Genomic DNA, 15,400 nt, shown 5'->3' on the forward strand with positions numbered 1-15,400 from the left:
AGTCCAGAATCCTCTTCTTCCTGAAAGGAAGTAGCATGTCTACAGCCTGAAAGTGAACATGAGAAGCAGCTGTGGATCCAGGTCCCAAGGCTGCCTGGTGCAGCTGCCCAGGCTGTGCACTGTACAATTACAGGAGGTATCAAGCTAATAATGTGAATGGTGCCTCCTGGAGTGAGGAAATGCAGCAGCTCTCTGGGCACTTCCACAAGGGCTCAGTTTGGTAAGACCCTCGAGTGGGTCTTAATTTCACTCCAGGAGGGGACCTTAATTTTTTCAACTCTGATGAATCCACTTTTTTCTGAGCAGAGATATAGGGACTGGCTGGCAGATTCTGATGGGTTATTGAAAAAGGAGGTGAGAAGAGCAGAGGAATGAAGACAGAGACTTCCTGACTTCCTGGCTCCTACCCTAAGAATAGTGCAAAAACATCTCTGGAGGGAGGGAGTTGTGCAACTATCACAAAGTCATGCCAGGCACAGTGGCTCATGCCTGTAATCCCAGCACATTGGGAGGCCAAGGCGAGTGGATCATTTGAGGCCAGGAGTTTGAGTCCAGCCTGAGCAACATATTGAGAACCCTATTTCTACAGAAAAAAAAAAAAAAAAATTGGCCTGATGTGGCACCATCTGCCCGGAGTCAGTCCTAGTTACTTGGGAGGCTGAGGCGGGAGGATCGTTTGAGCCCAGGAGTTCGAGATTGCAGTGAGCTATGATTGACACACTTCACTTCTTCAAGGCTCCATTCCATCATCTGTAAAATGGGCCCAGTAATTTGTGACCTTTAGGGTTATCAAGAAGAATAAAGAGCAGACCTGCAGTAAATGGTGGCTTTTGTTTTACCATCCTTAAAAACCCCAGAGTCTGGTTAGATCTTTTCTCTCCAACTCCCTCTCCTTCTCACAAGCTCCCTCGCCCTCACACTCCAGCTACACTGAGCCCTTTGACATTGCCCATGCAAACCTTGGTCTTCCACACTTCCATGCATTTTTGGCACGAATGCATTTTTTGGCTGGGCACTGTAGCTCATGCCTGTAATCCCAGCACTTTGGGAGGCCAAGGTGGGTAGATCACCTGAGGTCAGGGGTTCAAGACCAGCCTGGCCAACATGGCAAAACCCCATCTCTACTAAAAATACAAAAATTAGCTGGGCGTGGTGGCACACGCCTGTAATCCCAGCTACTAGGGAGGCTGAGGGAGGAGAATCGCTCGAATCTGGGAAGTGGAGGTCACAGTGAGCCAAGATTGTGTCACTGCACTCCAGCCTGGATGACAGAGCGAGACTCCCTCTCAAAAAAAAAAAAAAAAGTGTTTCTCACATCACAAAAGTAGATACATTCTTTATAGAAGATTTGGCAAATAGGCATAAGCAAATGAAGAAAATCTATCATTCCACCTCAGAGAGATAATTGCTATTAACATGGTGTTACGGGCTGAATGTGACCCCCTAAAATTCATATGTTGAAATCCCAAACCCCATTGTGACTGTATTTGGGGATAGGGCCTTCATTAAGGTTAAATGAGGTCATAAGGGTGGAGCCCTGATCCAATAGGATTACTATCCCTATGAGAAGAGCCACCATGTGAATACAATGAGAAGATTGCCATTCGCAAGCAAAGAGAGAGCCCTCACCTGAAAGCAAATTGGCCAGCAACTTGATCTTGGGCTTCCCAGCCTCCAGAACCATGAGAAATAAATTCTGTTAGCAAAGCTACCCAGTCTGATATTTTGTTATGACAGCTTGAGCCACATAGTTAGCCTTCTAAATGTCTGTGCATATATGCATACACACACACACACACACACACACATATACACTTTAAACAAAACCAGAATGAGATCATTCTTGGATAGTACATCATAGATTATAGCATAGGTGTTGACTGGGTGTGGTGGCTCACACTTGTAATCCCAGCCCTTTGGAAGGCCGAGGCAGGTGGATTGCTTGAGCCCAGGAGTTTTAGATCAGCCTGTGCAACATGGTGAGATCCCATCTCCACAAAAAAATGTAAAAATTAGCCAGGCATGATGGCGTGCTTCTGTGGTCCCAGCTCCCTGGGGGTTGAGGTGGGAGGATTGTCTGAGCCCAGGAGGTCAAGGTTATAGTGAGCCATGATTGCACCACTGCACTCCAGCCTGGGTGACAGAGAGAGAGCCTATCTCAAAAAATAAAATAAATTAATAAAAGAGCATAAGTGTTGGAATTAGAAAAATGTGGGTTCAAATCGTGGTGGTGTGTAGCCTTAGGCAAATCTCAGTGGTGTACCTCTCTGGGTTTATTTCCTCATCTTTAAATGGGGATGATGAGAGTATCTACCTCCTGGGACGGGTATGAAGATTAAATTGGAAAATTCTTGTAAAGTGCCTGGCACAGTTCTGCCATCCAGTAAAGCCAGCCCTTTTAAATGGTGGTAGATAGTCGCTATTCACTAGATTGTAAGCCCCTTGAGGGAAGGAGCTTTGCTGACTTATCTGCATTATCCCTTGTTCTTGGCAAGTGCCTGGAGAATAGGTGTCTAATAAATATTTAGTGAATGAGTGAATAAACAGTTCATACATTTAGGAGAGCATAGATAGCAGCTAGCACAGTGCATAATCAATTGCATATAATTCTTGGTGGCGTTACACTGTTCTACAATGAGGAAAGCACAGTGGCTGGTTAAGAGCCAGCTGCCTGGGTTTGAATTCTGTTTCTACTGGTTCGTCGAAGTGTGACCTGAGCCAAGTGCACCTTTAGATACATCTTTCTCTACCATGCACTTTAAAATGCGTCTCTCAAATGGGGATAAGAATAGTATCAACCTCATGGGGTTGTCACGAGGATTAAATGAGATGATCCATGTCAAATGCCTAAAATAGTATCTACCTCATTGGGTTATGAGGATTATAGGAGATCATCCATCAAGACATCTAGAATGCTGCTCAATAAATGCTTTACTCTCTTAATGTCAAATGTCTGTTACTGATTGTCATCCTCAGATCAAACAGCAGCAAATCAAAAGCGGAGAGCCCCAGAACACCTAGCAGCCCCTTGACCCCCACGTTTGCCTCCTCCATCTGTCTCCTGGCCCCCTGCTATCTCACAGGGGACTCTGTCCGGGACAAGTGTGTGGAGATGCTGTCAGCAGCCCTGAAGGTGGACGGTGAGAGAGCCTGGGCTAGGGATGAGGGAGGGAAGGGGTTCCTTTTCCCAATCTTGCCAAGGGCAGATGAGATTCAGTCTTTCTCAGCACCCCTGGGTATGGTACAGGAACACTGTAGTTCCTGGCACAAGCAGGCTTCACTGCCTATGTTGTGTCTGGCTGATACCTGTATTTCTCGAATCTCTTTTAGATGATTACAAGGACTATGGAGTCAACTGTGACAAGATGGCATCAGAAATCGAAGATCATATCCTTGAATTGTGCCAGGGCTGTGGGTGTCTGGACCGTCTAGCAGCACCCCTCCAAGGTGCAAGTGAGCTGGGAGAGTGAGGAAGGAGAGGAAGGGCTCCAGGAACAGCCCCTGCTCTGCCCCTGAACCAGAGCTCTTAATTCTATCTAACATTCATTATTATTTTACACCTGCCAGCAAAACTTGAAAATGAGCAGTACCTCATTTAGTGTTGATAACAACCCCACAGGCTAGGTTCCCTGATTTATCCAGTTTCATGGGTGAAGTCACCGAGACTCAGAGAGGTCGAATCATTTCCCAAAGCCCATACAGCTAACAGTAGTAGCAGAGATGGGATCTGAACCCAGAAAGTGTGACCCTGGAACCTGGAGGCTCAGCAGCTGTGCCAGCTAGGCTGTGTAATAGCGTGCCTCAGTTGGTCAAGTCGTTACCTCCAAGAACAGACTAGACTGAGAGGTCAGCATTTCTCATGCTCAGCCTTTTCCCTTCTCCCATCCTTTGATGTTAACAGCTCCCCTTTTTTTGTTGTTGTTGAGACGGAGTTTCGCTCGTTGCCCAGGCTGGAGTGCAATGGCGCAATCTCGCCTCCCTGCAACCTACAACTTCTGAGTTCAAGCAATTCTCCTGCCTCAGCCTCTCAAGTAGCTGGAATTACAGGCATGCACCATCACACCTGGCTAATTTTGTATTTTTAGTAGAGATGGGTTTCACGATGTTGGTCAGGCTGGTCTCGGACTCCTGACCTCAGGTGATGCACCCCTGCTTTGCCTCCCAAAGTGCTGGGATTACTGGCGTGAGCCACCATGCCCAGCACCCCCTGCCCCATTTTTTTACTCCCAAATATATATCAAGCACTGCAATGGCCAATTGACAATTCCTACCTCTGTTAGCTCTCACAACATTCTCTGTGAGGCAGGGATGGTTCCCATTTTACGGAAGAGGAGTCTGAGGCTCAGAACTGCTCGGTGTCAAAGCGGGACTAGAGACTTTGTCTTTGGATTCCATCTACTGAACCCTTTCGATGTGCCCCCTGCTCCCCAACTTATCACCTGAAAGGGGCCTTGTGTAGACAGGAGAGGTGACCACCACTGGGATATATTAATAGATCTCTTGCACCAAAAGATGTTTGGCTTGGGAGAAAAAAATTCCCTCCTCACTTGGCCCCCATTGAATGAAAACATGGAGCTTCTTTTACTAGAGACAAAGGTTTGCATGGTGTTGGAGCAGGGAGGCAATCAGGAGACAGGAAGTCTAAGTGTCACACCGAGATGCAAGCGACCCTTTTGAGGGCTCCTGGGCTCTACCTGCGGAGTTCAGCAAGGTCTGTTGGGGAGGGGCAGGGGCCGATCTGCAGACGACAAATTTGCGTTTCCATCTCCTGCCTGTGGCCTACCCTAATTCCCTCCAACTCATTTTCTGGTGGTTTCTCTCTACTCTCATTTAATGATTAATCAGCAATACCTCAACAAGTCTGGAGCCATTCAGCACCTCAAAAAGTACATTTTCATCATTTCCCATTAATTCAGGAAGGCAGAACACAAGGTATCAGAACTATCACAAGTTTCATCTTCATTTTCTCCTGAACAGTCATCCCTCCAAGCAGGTCCTTTTCACCTTTAAGCCCAGTTTGAAACAACAGCAGATGGTCCACTACAAAGTTCCACTCCCAGTCTTTCCTCCATCCACTTTTTTTGTTCCTTTTTTTTTTTTTGAGATGGAGTCTCGCTCTGTTGCCCAGGCTGGAGTGCAGTGGCATGATCTCTGCTCGCTGCAACCTCTGTCTTCTGGGTTCAAGTGGTTCTCCTGCCTCAGCCTCCCAAGTAGCTGGGATTACAGGTGCCCACCACCACACCTGGCTAATTTTGTTGTATTTTTAGTAGAGATGGGGTTACACCATGTTGCCCAGGCTGGTCTCGAACTCCTGACCTCAGGTGATCCGCCCTCCTCAGCCTCACAAAGTGCTGGGATTACAGGTGTGAGCCACTGCGCCCGGCCTGAATGTCCCTGTTCTAAAGGAGAGGAAATCAAAGCTCCATCAAACCCTTTAGCTCTTTGTTCTTAGCTAGCTGGAGGTCAGGGGGAGGGTACATTTGGGGGCTTGACTGCTCTGTGTCCTAAAATAGATCTGTGCTCTTTGGAGTGGCCCTGTGCTAACAATGCAGCCAAAAGTTCCTCTGAGGGGCCAGTGCCCCCTGGGACTGCTCTCCACCTCGTCCCCTCCTGTGACCTTGGGGCATGGAGACGGAGTCAGAGACTGGTGAAATATCGCCAGCCCTGCTGGCTCCACATATCAGTACACCCGAGGAATCCCATGTGGCACATTTTAAAACACATTTTTTGGCTTTCACATGCATTGTGGCATATTCTTTGCTTTTCACACTTTTATTGTACAGACAGCATTAAAACAATAACAGAATAAAGAAAGAATACCACCTCCCCTCCCACCACTTCTAGCAAGTCATCTGTTTTCATTTTTCCACATTCCCCGCAGTCGCTTTCTTGTATATGGTTATTCCCAGCAACAGCTTTGTCTTCCTGATCTTCCTTGGCTCAGGAGACCAAGAAAATGAGGCTGTGTTCCCCGAGCTCCTCCAGAGGGTGGAGGGAGTGGGAGGCTCGGAAGCCTGCCTAGGATGCAGTATTTGGACAGAAACTCACTGTGGTTGGTGGCCAGGGGTGACTTCCTGCCGGGTGAGTGGAGAGAGTGTTACCGTCAGGAGGGGTCTGGCTTCCAGCCCTGTCTCTGCCGGGAATTTGCCCCATGGCCTTGAGCAAGGGCCTGCACCCTTTCTAAGCCTCAGCTGCCTCATCTATTAATGGGAGAAGTAACTCTGACCAGCAATTCCCAGCGTGGGTTCCATGGGATGGTAACAGGTCTTGTAGCAGAAAGGATGGAGGGGACGGGGACTCTATTTAATCAAATGTATTGGGAACACCAGATTAAACAAAGCTCAGTGGTTTCTTTTTTGCAATAAGGCTTCTTAGAATCTTAAACATGTGGCTCTTAATCTTTTCCTCTGACAGCAGGACTCACAACCTCCAGGGGCCCTTCCCAACTAGAAGTTCTCTGCATCCTTGTCATCATCTTAGCAGCCCATGTATGTTGAGCATTTGATATATCCCAGACACCACACTACTGCATCGTGTGGCTTAGTTCACAGAATCCTTGTATTTTATAAATAAGGAAACTCAGGCGTATAGAGGTTGTGTGACTCACCTGAGGTCACACAAGAGGCTCAGACAAACCCAGGGTCCTGGTGTCCCTGACACTATAGTGCTTGCTATGATCTGATCTTACCCCAGAGACTGTTTTCTGTCTCTGATACTTGGCTGACCACAAATGCCCAAGAGAGATCCCCACTTGGGGAGTCAGAGGTCACAAAAGAGGGGCCCAACCCCTGTAGAAATCCAGGGATAGGAAGAGAGGGTCCTGGAGCTCCTCATGCATCAGGGCCAGGCCTGCACCCTTCCGTGCCCCTCCACGAGTGGCTGGCTGGCCCTTGACTGTGTCACATATCTACCAAGAGCTCAAGAGCACAGACATGAAGTACCGGAACCGCGTGCGCAGCCGCATTAGCAACCTCAAGGACCCCAGGAACCCCGGCCTGCGGCGGAATGTGCTCAGTGGGGCCATCTCTGCAGGGCTCATAGCCAAGATGACAGCAGAGGTGAGAGCAGGGCGTCTGCATGGTGGGGCAGGAAGCCAGGTCCCCCCAGCCCTGCCTAGTGCAGAGGGTCAGTGGCTCGTGACTCAGCAGCAATGAGCCAGGGAGCTTTTCCAACCAGCCTCATCACAGCCTCCCCACCGGGCTCTGGGCTAGCAGAATCCTGAACACAGCTAATAGGTTCTAAGTGCTGTGCTAAGCATGTTCAGCGAATTGGCCAAGTTGTTCACACCAACTGAGATAGAAAGGTGTATTATCCCCATTCTACAGATGAGGATCCTGAGGCTCAGAGGAGTAAATGGATTTGCCCATGCACACAGCTAGAAACAGCTGAGGCCAGGAGGCAAGCTGTCTGGCCCCAGAGCTAGATTGTGCAGAGTGCGTGGGGGCTGTACGTGTGGAGTGCGTGTCCGTGTGGTACATATGACGTGTGAGGTGTGTAGGGGTATATGTGGGGTGCGTGTGTGGTGTGTATGTGTGGGGTATGTGTGTGGTGTGTATATGTGGAGTGCGTGTGTGGCATGTGTATGTGGAGTATGTGTGGTATGTATGTGTATGTATGTATGGAGCATGTGTGCATGGTATATATTAGGGATCCCCAACCCTCGGGCCACTGGCTGGTACCTGTTGGGAACCAGGCCACACAACAGGAGGTGAGCAGTGGGCAAGCTAGCGAAGCTTCATCTGTGTTTACAGCCTCTCCCCATCACTCACATTTCTGCCTGAGCTCCGCCTCCTGTCAGATCAGTGGCGGCATTAGATTCTCATGGGAGCATGAACCCTATTGTGAACTGTGCATGCGAGGGATCTAGGTTGCATGCTCCTCAATAGAATCTAATGCCTGATGATCTGTCACTGTCTCCCAGCACCCCAAGTGGGGACCATCTAGTTGCAGGAAAACAAGGGATCTCAGGGCTCCCACTGATTCTACATTATGGTGAGTTGGATAGTTATTTCATTATCTATATCACAATGTAATAATAATAGAAATAAAGTGCACAATAAATGTAATGTACTTGAATCATCCTGAAACCATCCCCCACCCCGTCTATGGAAAAACTGTCTTCCAGGAAACCAGTCCCTGGTGCCAAAAAGGTTGGGGACCACTGGTGTATATGATGTGTGGAGTGTGTGTGTGTGTGTGTGGTGTGTATGATGTGTGAGGTGTGTTTGGTGTTTAGTATATGTGTGTGGTATGTATGATGTATGGAGTGTGTGTGGTGTGTATGATGTGTGAGTGTATTGTGTATGATGTGTGGAGTGTGAGTGGTGTGTATGATGTGTGGAGTGTGTGCATTGTGTATGATGTGTGGAGTATGTATGTATTGTGTATGATGTGTGGAGTGTGTGTATGATGTGTGGAGTGTGTGTGTATGATGTGTGGAGTATGTGTATATTGTCTATGATGTGTGGAGTGTGTGTATGATGTGTGGCGTGTGTGTGGTGTGTATGATGTGTGGAGTGTGTGTGTTTTGTGTATGATGTGTGGAGTGTATGTGTATGATGTGTGGAGTGTGTGTGGTGTGTATGATGTGTGGAGTATGTATGTATTGTGTATGCTGTGTGGAGTGTGTATGTATGATGTGTGAAGTGTGTGTGTATGATGTGTGGAGTATGTATGTATGATGTGTGGAGTGTGTGTGCATGATGTGTGGCGCATTGTGTATGATGTGTGGAGTGTGTGTGTATGATGTGTGAAGTGTGTGTATGATGTGTGGAGTGTGTGTGTATGATGTGTGGAGTGTGTGTGTATGATGTGTGGAGTGTGTGTATGATGTGTGGAGTGTGTGTGTATGATGTGTGGAGTGTGTGTATGATGTGTGGAGTGTGTGTATGATGTGTGGAGTGTGTGTGCATGATGTGTGGAGTGTGTGTGGTGTGTATGATGTGTGGAGTGTGTGTGGTGTGTATGATGTGTGGAGTGTGTGTGTATGATGTGTGGAGTGTGTGTGTTTTGTGTATGATGTGTGGAGTGTGTGTGCATGATGTGTGGAGTGTGTGTGTTTTGTGTATGATGTGTGAAGTGTGTGTGTATGATGTGTGGAGTGTGTGTGTTTTGTGTATGATGTGTGAAGTGTGTGTGTATGATGTGTGGAGTGTGTGTGATATGTGGAGTGTGTGTGCATGATGTGTGGCGCATTGTGTATGATGTGTGGAGTGTGTGTGTATGATGTGTCATGTGAAGTACATGTGTGGTGTGTGATTAGCATATGTGTGGCATGTGGAAGTGTGTGTCTGTGTTATGTAGTGTGTGTACGTACATTCTTCTGAGGAGAGGGTTCACTGCTTTCCTCAGATACCCAAAACAAACAGCAAAGAGCCTTGGCGTTAGGATAAGATGGGGAACTTGGCACAGGTAGACCAGGGTTATCTTTCTGCCTGATTTAAAGATCTGATCTTTTTGGGTAGATAGCAGCATATGCCTGGAGTTATAAATTGCAACTTGGCTTTACAGTGTGTCTTTCGTCAGTTCAGGCTGCTATAACGAAATACCATCGCTTGGGTGGTTTATAAACAACAGGCATTTATTCCTCACATTTCTTTTGTTTGTTTGTTTGCTTGTTTTTGTGTGTGTGTTTTTTTTTGAGATGGAACCTCACTCTTTTGCCCAGGTTGGAGTGTAGTGACACAATCTGGGCTCACTGCAGCCTCCGCCTCCCAGGTTCAAGCGATTCTCCTGCCTCAACCTCCCTGATAGCTGGGATTACAGGTGCGCGCCACCACGCCCAGCTAATTTTTGTATTTTTAGTAGAGATGGGGTTTCACCATGTTGGCCAGGCTGGTCTCGAACTCCTGACCTCAGGTGATCCACCCGCCTCAGCCTCCCAAAATGCTGGGATTACAGGTGTGAGCCATCGTGCCTGGCCTAATTCTCACATCTCTAGAGATTGGATACTGCAAGATCAGGGCACCAGCAGATTCAGTGTCTATTGAGGGCCTGCTTCCTTATAGACAGCCATCTTCTCACTGTAACCTCACATGGTGGAGGGGTCTTTCTCAGGCTCCTATTAGAGGGGCACTAATCCCCTGCACCAGGGCTCTGCCCTTGAGAGCTAATCACCTCCCAAAGACCCCCTAATAACCCTTACCTTGGGGTTAGGATTTCAACAGGCCGGGTGAGGTGGCTCATGCTTGTAATCCCAGCACTTTGGGAGGCCGAGTTGGGCAGAACTCCTGAGCTCAGGAGATCAAGATGGCAAAACCCTGTCTCTACTAAAAATACAAAAATTAACCGGGTGTGGTGGCACACACCTGTAGTCTCAGCTACTCGGGAGGCTGAGGCAGGAGAATCGCTTGAACCAAGGAGGCAGAGGTTGCAGTAAGCTGAGATCCTGCCACTGCACTCCCAGCCTGGGCGACAGAGTGAGACTCCGTCTCAAAAAAAAGAAAAGAAAAGAAAAAAAAAGAAAAATCTTAGCTTGGGCTTGGGCTGCCTGCTGTGCTGGGAAGCTCCCATCAGGACCCATGCGGACGGTGTCTCTCTCAGCATTCCCTTCCCCGACTCCCTGTTTATGCCTCTTTCCTTGTTCATCTGACTCCCTCATTCTTCCTTCTTCTCTTTTCTTCCCTACCCAGACATAGCAAAGAATGCAGTAGGTTCTGAGACACCCATGAGCACTGCTGAGTGGACATACCATCCTGTCAGTGCCCCGAGAACCAACATTCACAGTCCACCCAGCACTGACAACAGTGTCTGGTACTTCACAGGGCTCAACAAACAGGGATCGAATTGTGGTCTCTGACTCTCATTGCCCTCATTTTCTACCTTATTTTCTACCGTATTGTACCTGTTCTCTGTGTCTCTGATGCTGCCTCATTCTAATAAGGCAGGGCAGAGAAGTAAATGGATTGGCGTGTGGCTGGATAGATTTTTCTGTTCTCTATATCTCAGCTGGCACACAAGACCTTCCTTTCACAATCTGACCTCCAGCCACATCTCCCGCACTCGACTTGAACCTACCCCAAATACTTTTACCCAAACGTGCTATTCTTGTCCTCTGCTCTTTTGTGCCTGCTGTTTTTTTGGGTTTTGTTGTTTGTTTATTTGTTTTGTTTTGTTTTGTTTTTCTTTTGAGATGGAGTCTGGCTGTCACCCAGGTTGGAGTGCAATGGCATGATCTCAGCTCACTGCAACCTCCACCTCCCAGGTTCAAGAGATTCTCCTGCCTCAGCCTCCCAAGTAGTTGGGACTACAGGCATGCACCTGTAACCATGTAACCATGTAATCATGCCTGGCTAATTTTTCTGTTTTTAGTAGAGACAAAGTTTCGCCATGTTGGTCAGGTTGGTCTCAAACTCCTGACCTCAGGTGATCTGCCCGCCTCGGCTTCCCAGAGTGCTGAGATTACATGTGTGAGCCACTGTGCCTGGCCCTGCTGTTTTATTTGTCTGGAATGTGCCACCACCCACCCCGGGAACTCCTATCTTTCAAGACTGGTTAAAGTACTAGCTTCTTCATGACCCACCAGACCCCAAACAGTGAACCACTATACCCTGCTGCTTTCCCCTGCACCTTATACACCTTGGCTTTAGTACTTCCTTCCCTCTCTTGCAATCCTATGTAAATGCTTGGCTACCCTACCGGATTAGCACTACTTGGGAGGAGGAACCAGATCTTCCTTTTTGAATCCGTTGGACTCAGAGGCAGTAGCATGCTTGAGCTAGCTCCTACCAGCTCAAGGGAGCTGGTGATGTGTAGCTCTTCCCAACTCTGCGTTCAGTTATATCACATTAGCAGCTTGAAATTGGCCATGGAATTTTGTCCCATTGACCATAGCATTTTGTCCCCCGGAAGCTGACAAACGCTACAAATCGAGGCATCCCCACAACCAAAGCTGATTTACTGATTACACTGATACAGTTAAAGGCATTCAATAAATTGGCATCCAGTAGATTTTGTTTTTGTTTTTTGAGACAGAGTCTTGCTCTGTCGCCCAAGCTGGAGTGCAGTGATGCGATCTCGGCTCACTCCACTCTCCACCTCCCAGGTTCAAGCAGTTCTCCTGCCTCAGCCTCCTGAATAGCTGAGATTACAGGCGTGCACCACCATGCCTGGCTTTTTTTTTTTTTTTTTTTTTTTTTTAGATGGACTCTTGCTCTTGTTGCCCAGGCTGGAGTGCAATGGTGCAGTCTCAGCTCACTGCAACCTACACTTCCCAGGTTCAAGCAATTGTCCTGTCTCAGCCTCCCGAGTAGCTGGGATTACAGGTGGCTGCCACCACACCCAGCTAATTTTTTTGTATTTTTAGTACAGATGGGGTTTCACCATGTTGGCCTGGCTGGTCCTGAACTCCTGACCTCAGGTGATCCTCCCGTCTTGGCCTCCCAAAGTGCTGGGATTACAGGTGTAAGCCACTGCACCCTGCCACATCCAGTAAATTTTGAATGGGCAAATGCTTTGTGCTCTGGAAAATCCCCCCAAATTAAAGTCAGCTACTTTTTACTCATATGGGTAAATGACTTTCATTGACTTGCTTTTCTATATTCTCCTGCCATTGGTTAGGGCCTAGCCTTTGAATTTAACACACTAGGACTTTAAAAATTAATATGTACCAGAATAACTTGAGGACACTAGTGAAAATGCATATTCTGGCCAGGTGCAGTGGCTCACACCTGTAATCCCAGCACTTCGGGAGTCCAAAGTAGGCAGATAGCTTGAGCGCAGGAGACCGGCCTGGGCAATGTGGTAAAACCCCATCTCTACCAAAAAATACAAAAAAAAAAAAAAAAATTACCCAGGTTTGATGGTGCATGCCTGTAGTCCCAGCTACTTGGGAGACTGAGGTGGGAGAATCACTTGAGCCTGGGGAGGTTGAGGCTGCTGTGAGTCATCGCACCACTGCACTCCAGCCTAGGTGACAGCAAGACCCTGTCCCAAAAATAAATAAATAAATAAATAACTTTTAAAAATGCATATTCCTGGGCCTGCCCTTAGCAATTCAGATTCATAGGAATCTGCATTTTATCAAGAAGCCTAAGTGGTTATCATGAAAGGCGAGCACACTAAAATGCTTTGACCTTTATGCCAGCTTTCTTCTCCATGGTTTAAGGAGTCCTGACAGATAGCAACAATGAAAAAGTTTAGGACAGGCGCGGTGGCTCACACCTGTAATCCCAGCACTTTGGGAGGCCGAAGCGGGTGGATCACGAGGTCAGGAGATCGAGACCATCCTGACCAACATGATGAAACTCCGTCTCTATGAAAAATACAAAGATTAGCTGGGCGTGGTGGCAGGCGCCTGTAGTCCCAGCTACTCAGGAGGCTGAGGCAGAATCGCTTGAACCCGGGAGGTGGAGGTTGCAGTGAGCTGAGATAGCACCACTGCACTCCAGCCTGGTGACAGAGCGAGACTCCGTCTCAAAAAAAATGTTTAAAATCCTCATTTTGACATTCGCATCAGCCACCCTCCTTCCCCTTCCACCAACCCTTAACTGGAGCTCTCTGCAGTTTGACTGTCACCCTCTCTGCTCTCCTCTGGCAGAGGCTTAAGGGGAGACAAGTGGCCAGGGAGATGGACAGAGAAGGCAAAGGCGTGGGTGATGCATGCTCACAGATGAGCAGTTAGTTGTGTGAGCCCAGGAGCTTCAGGGTGGGGGTAGCAGCAGGAAGTCATGGGTAGTTGTGCCAGGGTTCCCACGAAGCAGAACAGCAGGGCAGTGATCACAGCGTAAAAGAGCACTGGGTCAAGTCCAGAGAGGAAGGCTAAGGGGAACATCATAGACCAGGTGGCAGTGATCAAGCAGCTCAAGCAGGAGGCTTCAGGCCAAGGCCAAGGTCCTGGCAGGCAGGATGAGCCCCAGATCTGAAGAAATGTACACAAGAGTGCTTGTCCTTGGGCAGAGGCTGTTTGCCTGCTGCTCTCCTAAATGTGCCTTATGACCTTCCAGTCGTGGGCGGCAGGGGACTCTGCGGGGACAGCTTTCTCCCAGCTGGGGCAAGACCTGGAATCCAGGCCTCCCTCCAGCTCCTTGCAGTCAGTAAAGCATGTTAGCTCCTCTTCTGTTCAGGCTCTCTAGAAACTGGGTGTGGGGCAGGGCCCCTGTGACCCCTCAGCCCTGAAGGGCAAGCTCTTTTTTTCTCCAGGAAATGGCCAGTGATGAACTGAGGGAGTTGAGGAATGCCATGACCCAGGAGGCCATCCGTGAGCACCAGATGGCCAAGACCGGCGGCACCACCACTGACCTCTTCCAGTGCAGTAAATGCAAGAAGAAGAACTGCACCTATAACCAGGTATGGACAGTGAGGGGACGGGCTGGAGGCGCAGGAGGCGCAGGGGCAGACAGATGGAAAACCAGAGAGAAGCTTAGGGAAGAGTCAGAGGGGAGAAAGGGTGAAAACTCTCTAAGCTTGGCCGGGTGCAGTGGCTCACGTCTGTAATCCCAGCACTTTGGGAGGCCAAGGTGAGTGGATCACCTGAGGTCAGGAGTTCGAGACCAGCCTGGCCAACATGGTGAAACCCCATCTCTACTAAAAATACAAAAATTAGCCGGGCATAGTGGCACATGCCTGTAATCCCAGCTACCCTGGAGGCTGAGGCAGGAGAATCACTGGAACCTGGGAGGCGGAGGCTACAGTGAGCCAAGATTGCACTACTGTACTCCAGCCTGGGTGACAGAGTGAGACTCTGTCTCAAAACAAACAAACAACAACAAAAAAACCTCTCTAGGCTGGGCCAGCTCAGTGGCTCACACCTATAATCTCAGCACTTTTGAGAGGCCGAGGCAGGCGGACAGCTTGAACCTGGGAGTTTGAGTGCAGCCTGGGCAACCTGGTGAAACGTCATCTCTACTAAAAATACAAAAATTAGCCAGGCTTGGTGGGGCATGCCTGTAGTCCCAGCTACTGGATGCGAGGGGGAATGGGTGGTGATGAGGCATGAGAATCACTGGAGCCCAGGAGGTTGCGGCTCCAGTGAATTGAGGCTGCAGAGAGCCGTGATTGCACCACTGCACTTCTGCCTGGGTGACAGAACGAGACCCTGTCTCAACAAAACAAAGAAAACCTTAAAAACTCTCCAGGCTGCAGAGAGAAGGGCGAGCCTTGGTACACTAACGTGATGCATCTGTGGCTTCTGGACAATGTTCTGAGTTTAGAATCATCCCACTATGTGTCTATGAGGCTTGGTCGGTGTGTTCTCGTCTGCCCTGAAGTGACAAGAAGAAGAATCAGACTCATGGCGGCTGAAGAGTCCCAGACAGTTGAAAGGGAACTTGGCAATGTGAAACCCAGCTCCCTCATTACACACCCAGGAAAACTGAGGCCCACACAAGCCACAGATGGGCTTTTTAGCCTTGCCCAAGGTGGCAGAGCAGGCTAGTGTCAGAGATAGTAATAAACCAGATCC

General features: G+C 48.6%; 1 protein-coding gene across 6 annotated transcripts in view; it reads left to right on the top strand.

Annotated features, from left to right (window-relative positions):
• Positions 1-15,400, top strand: part of TCEA3 (transcription elongation factor A3) — a 47,336-nt gene that overhangs the window by 24,091 nt on the left and 7,845 nt on the right. For all 6 annotated transcript variants that reach the window (XM_073007714.1, XM_073007710.1, XM_073007711.1 and 3 more), the window contains 4 exons: positions 2,977-3,140; positions 3,331-3,386; positions 6,903-7,058; positions 14,140-14,286. In XM_073007714.1, coding sequence (XP_072863815.1) covers positions 2,977-3,140; positions 3,331-3,386; positions 6,903-7,058; positions 14,140-14,286 — 523 coding nt within the window. The remainder of the gene's footprint in view (positions 1-2,976; positions 3,141-3,330; positions 3,387-6,902; positions 7,059-14,139; positions 14,287-15,400) is intronic.

The sequence above is a fragment of the Chlorocebus sabaeus genome, chromosome 20 (assembly GCF_047675955.1).
Source record: "Chlorocebus sabaeus isolate Y175 chromosome 20, mChlSab1.0.hap1, whole genome shotgun sequence".
Classification (NCBI taxonomy): Eukaryota; Metazoa; Chordata; class Mammalia; order Primates; family Cercopithecidae; genus Chlorocebus; species Chlorocebus sabaeus.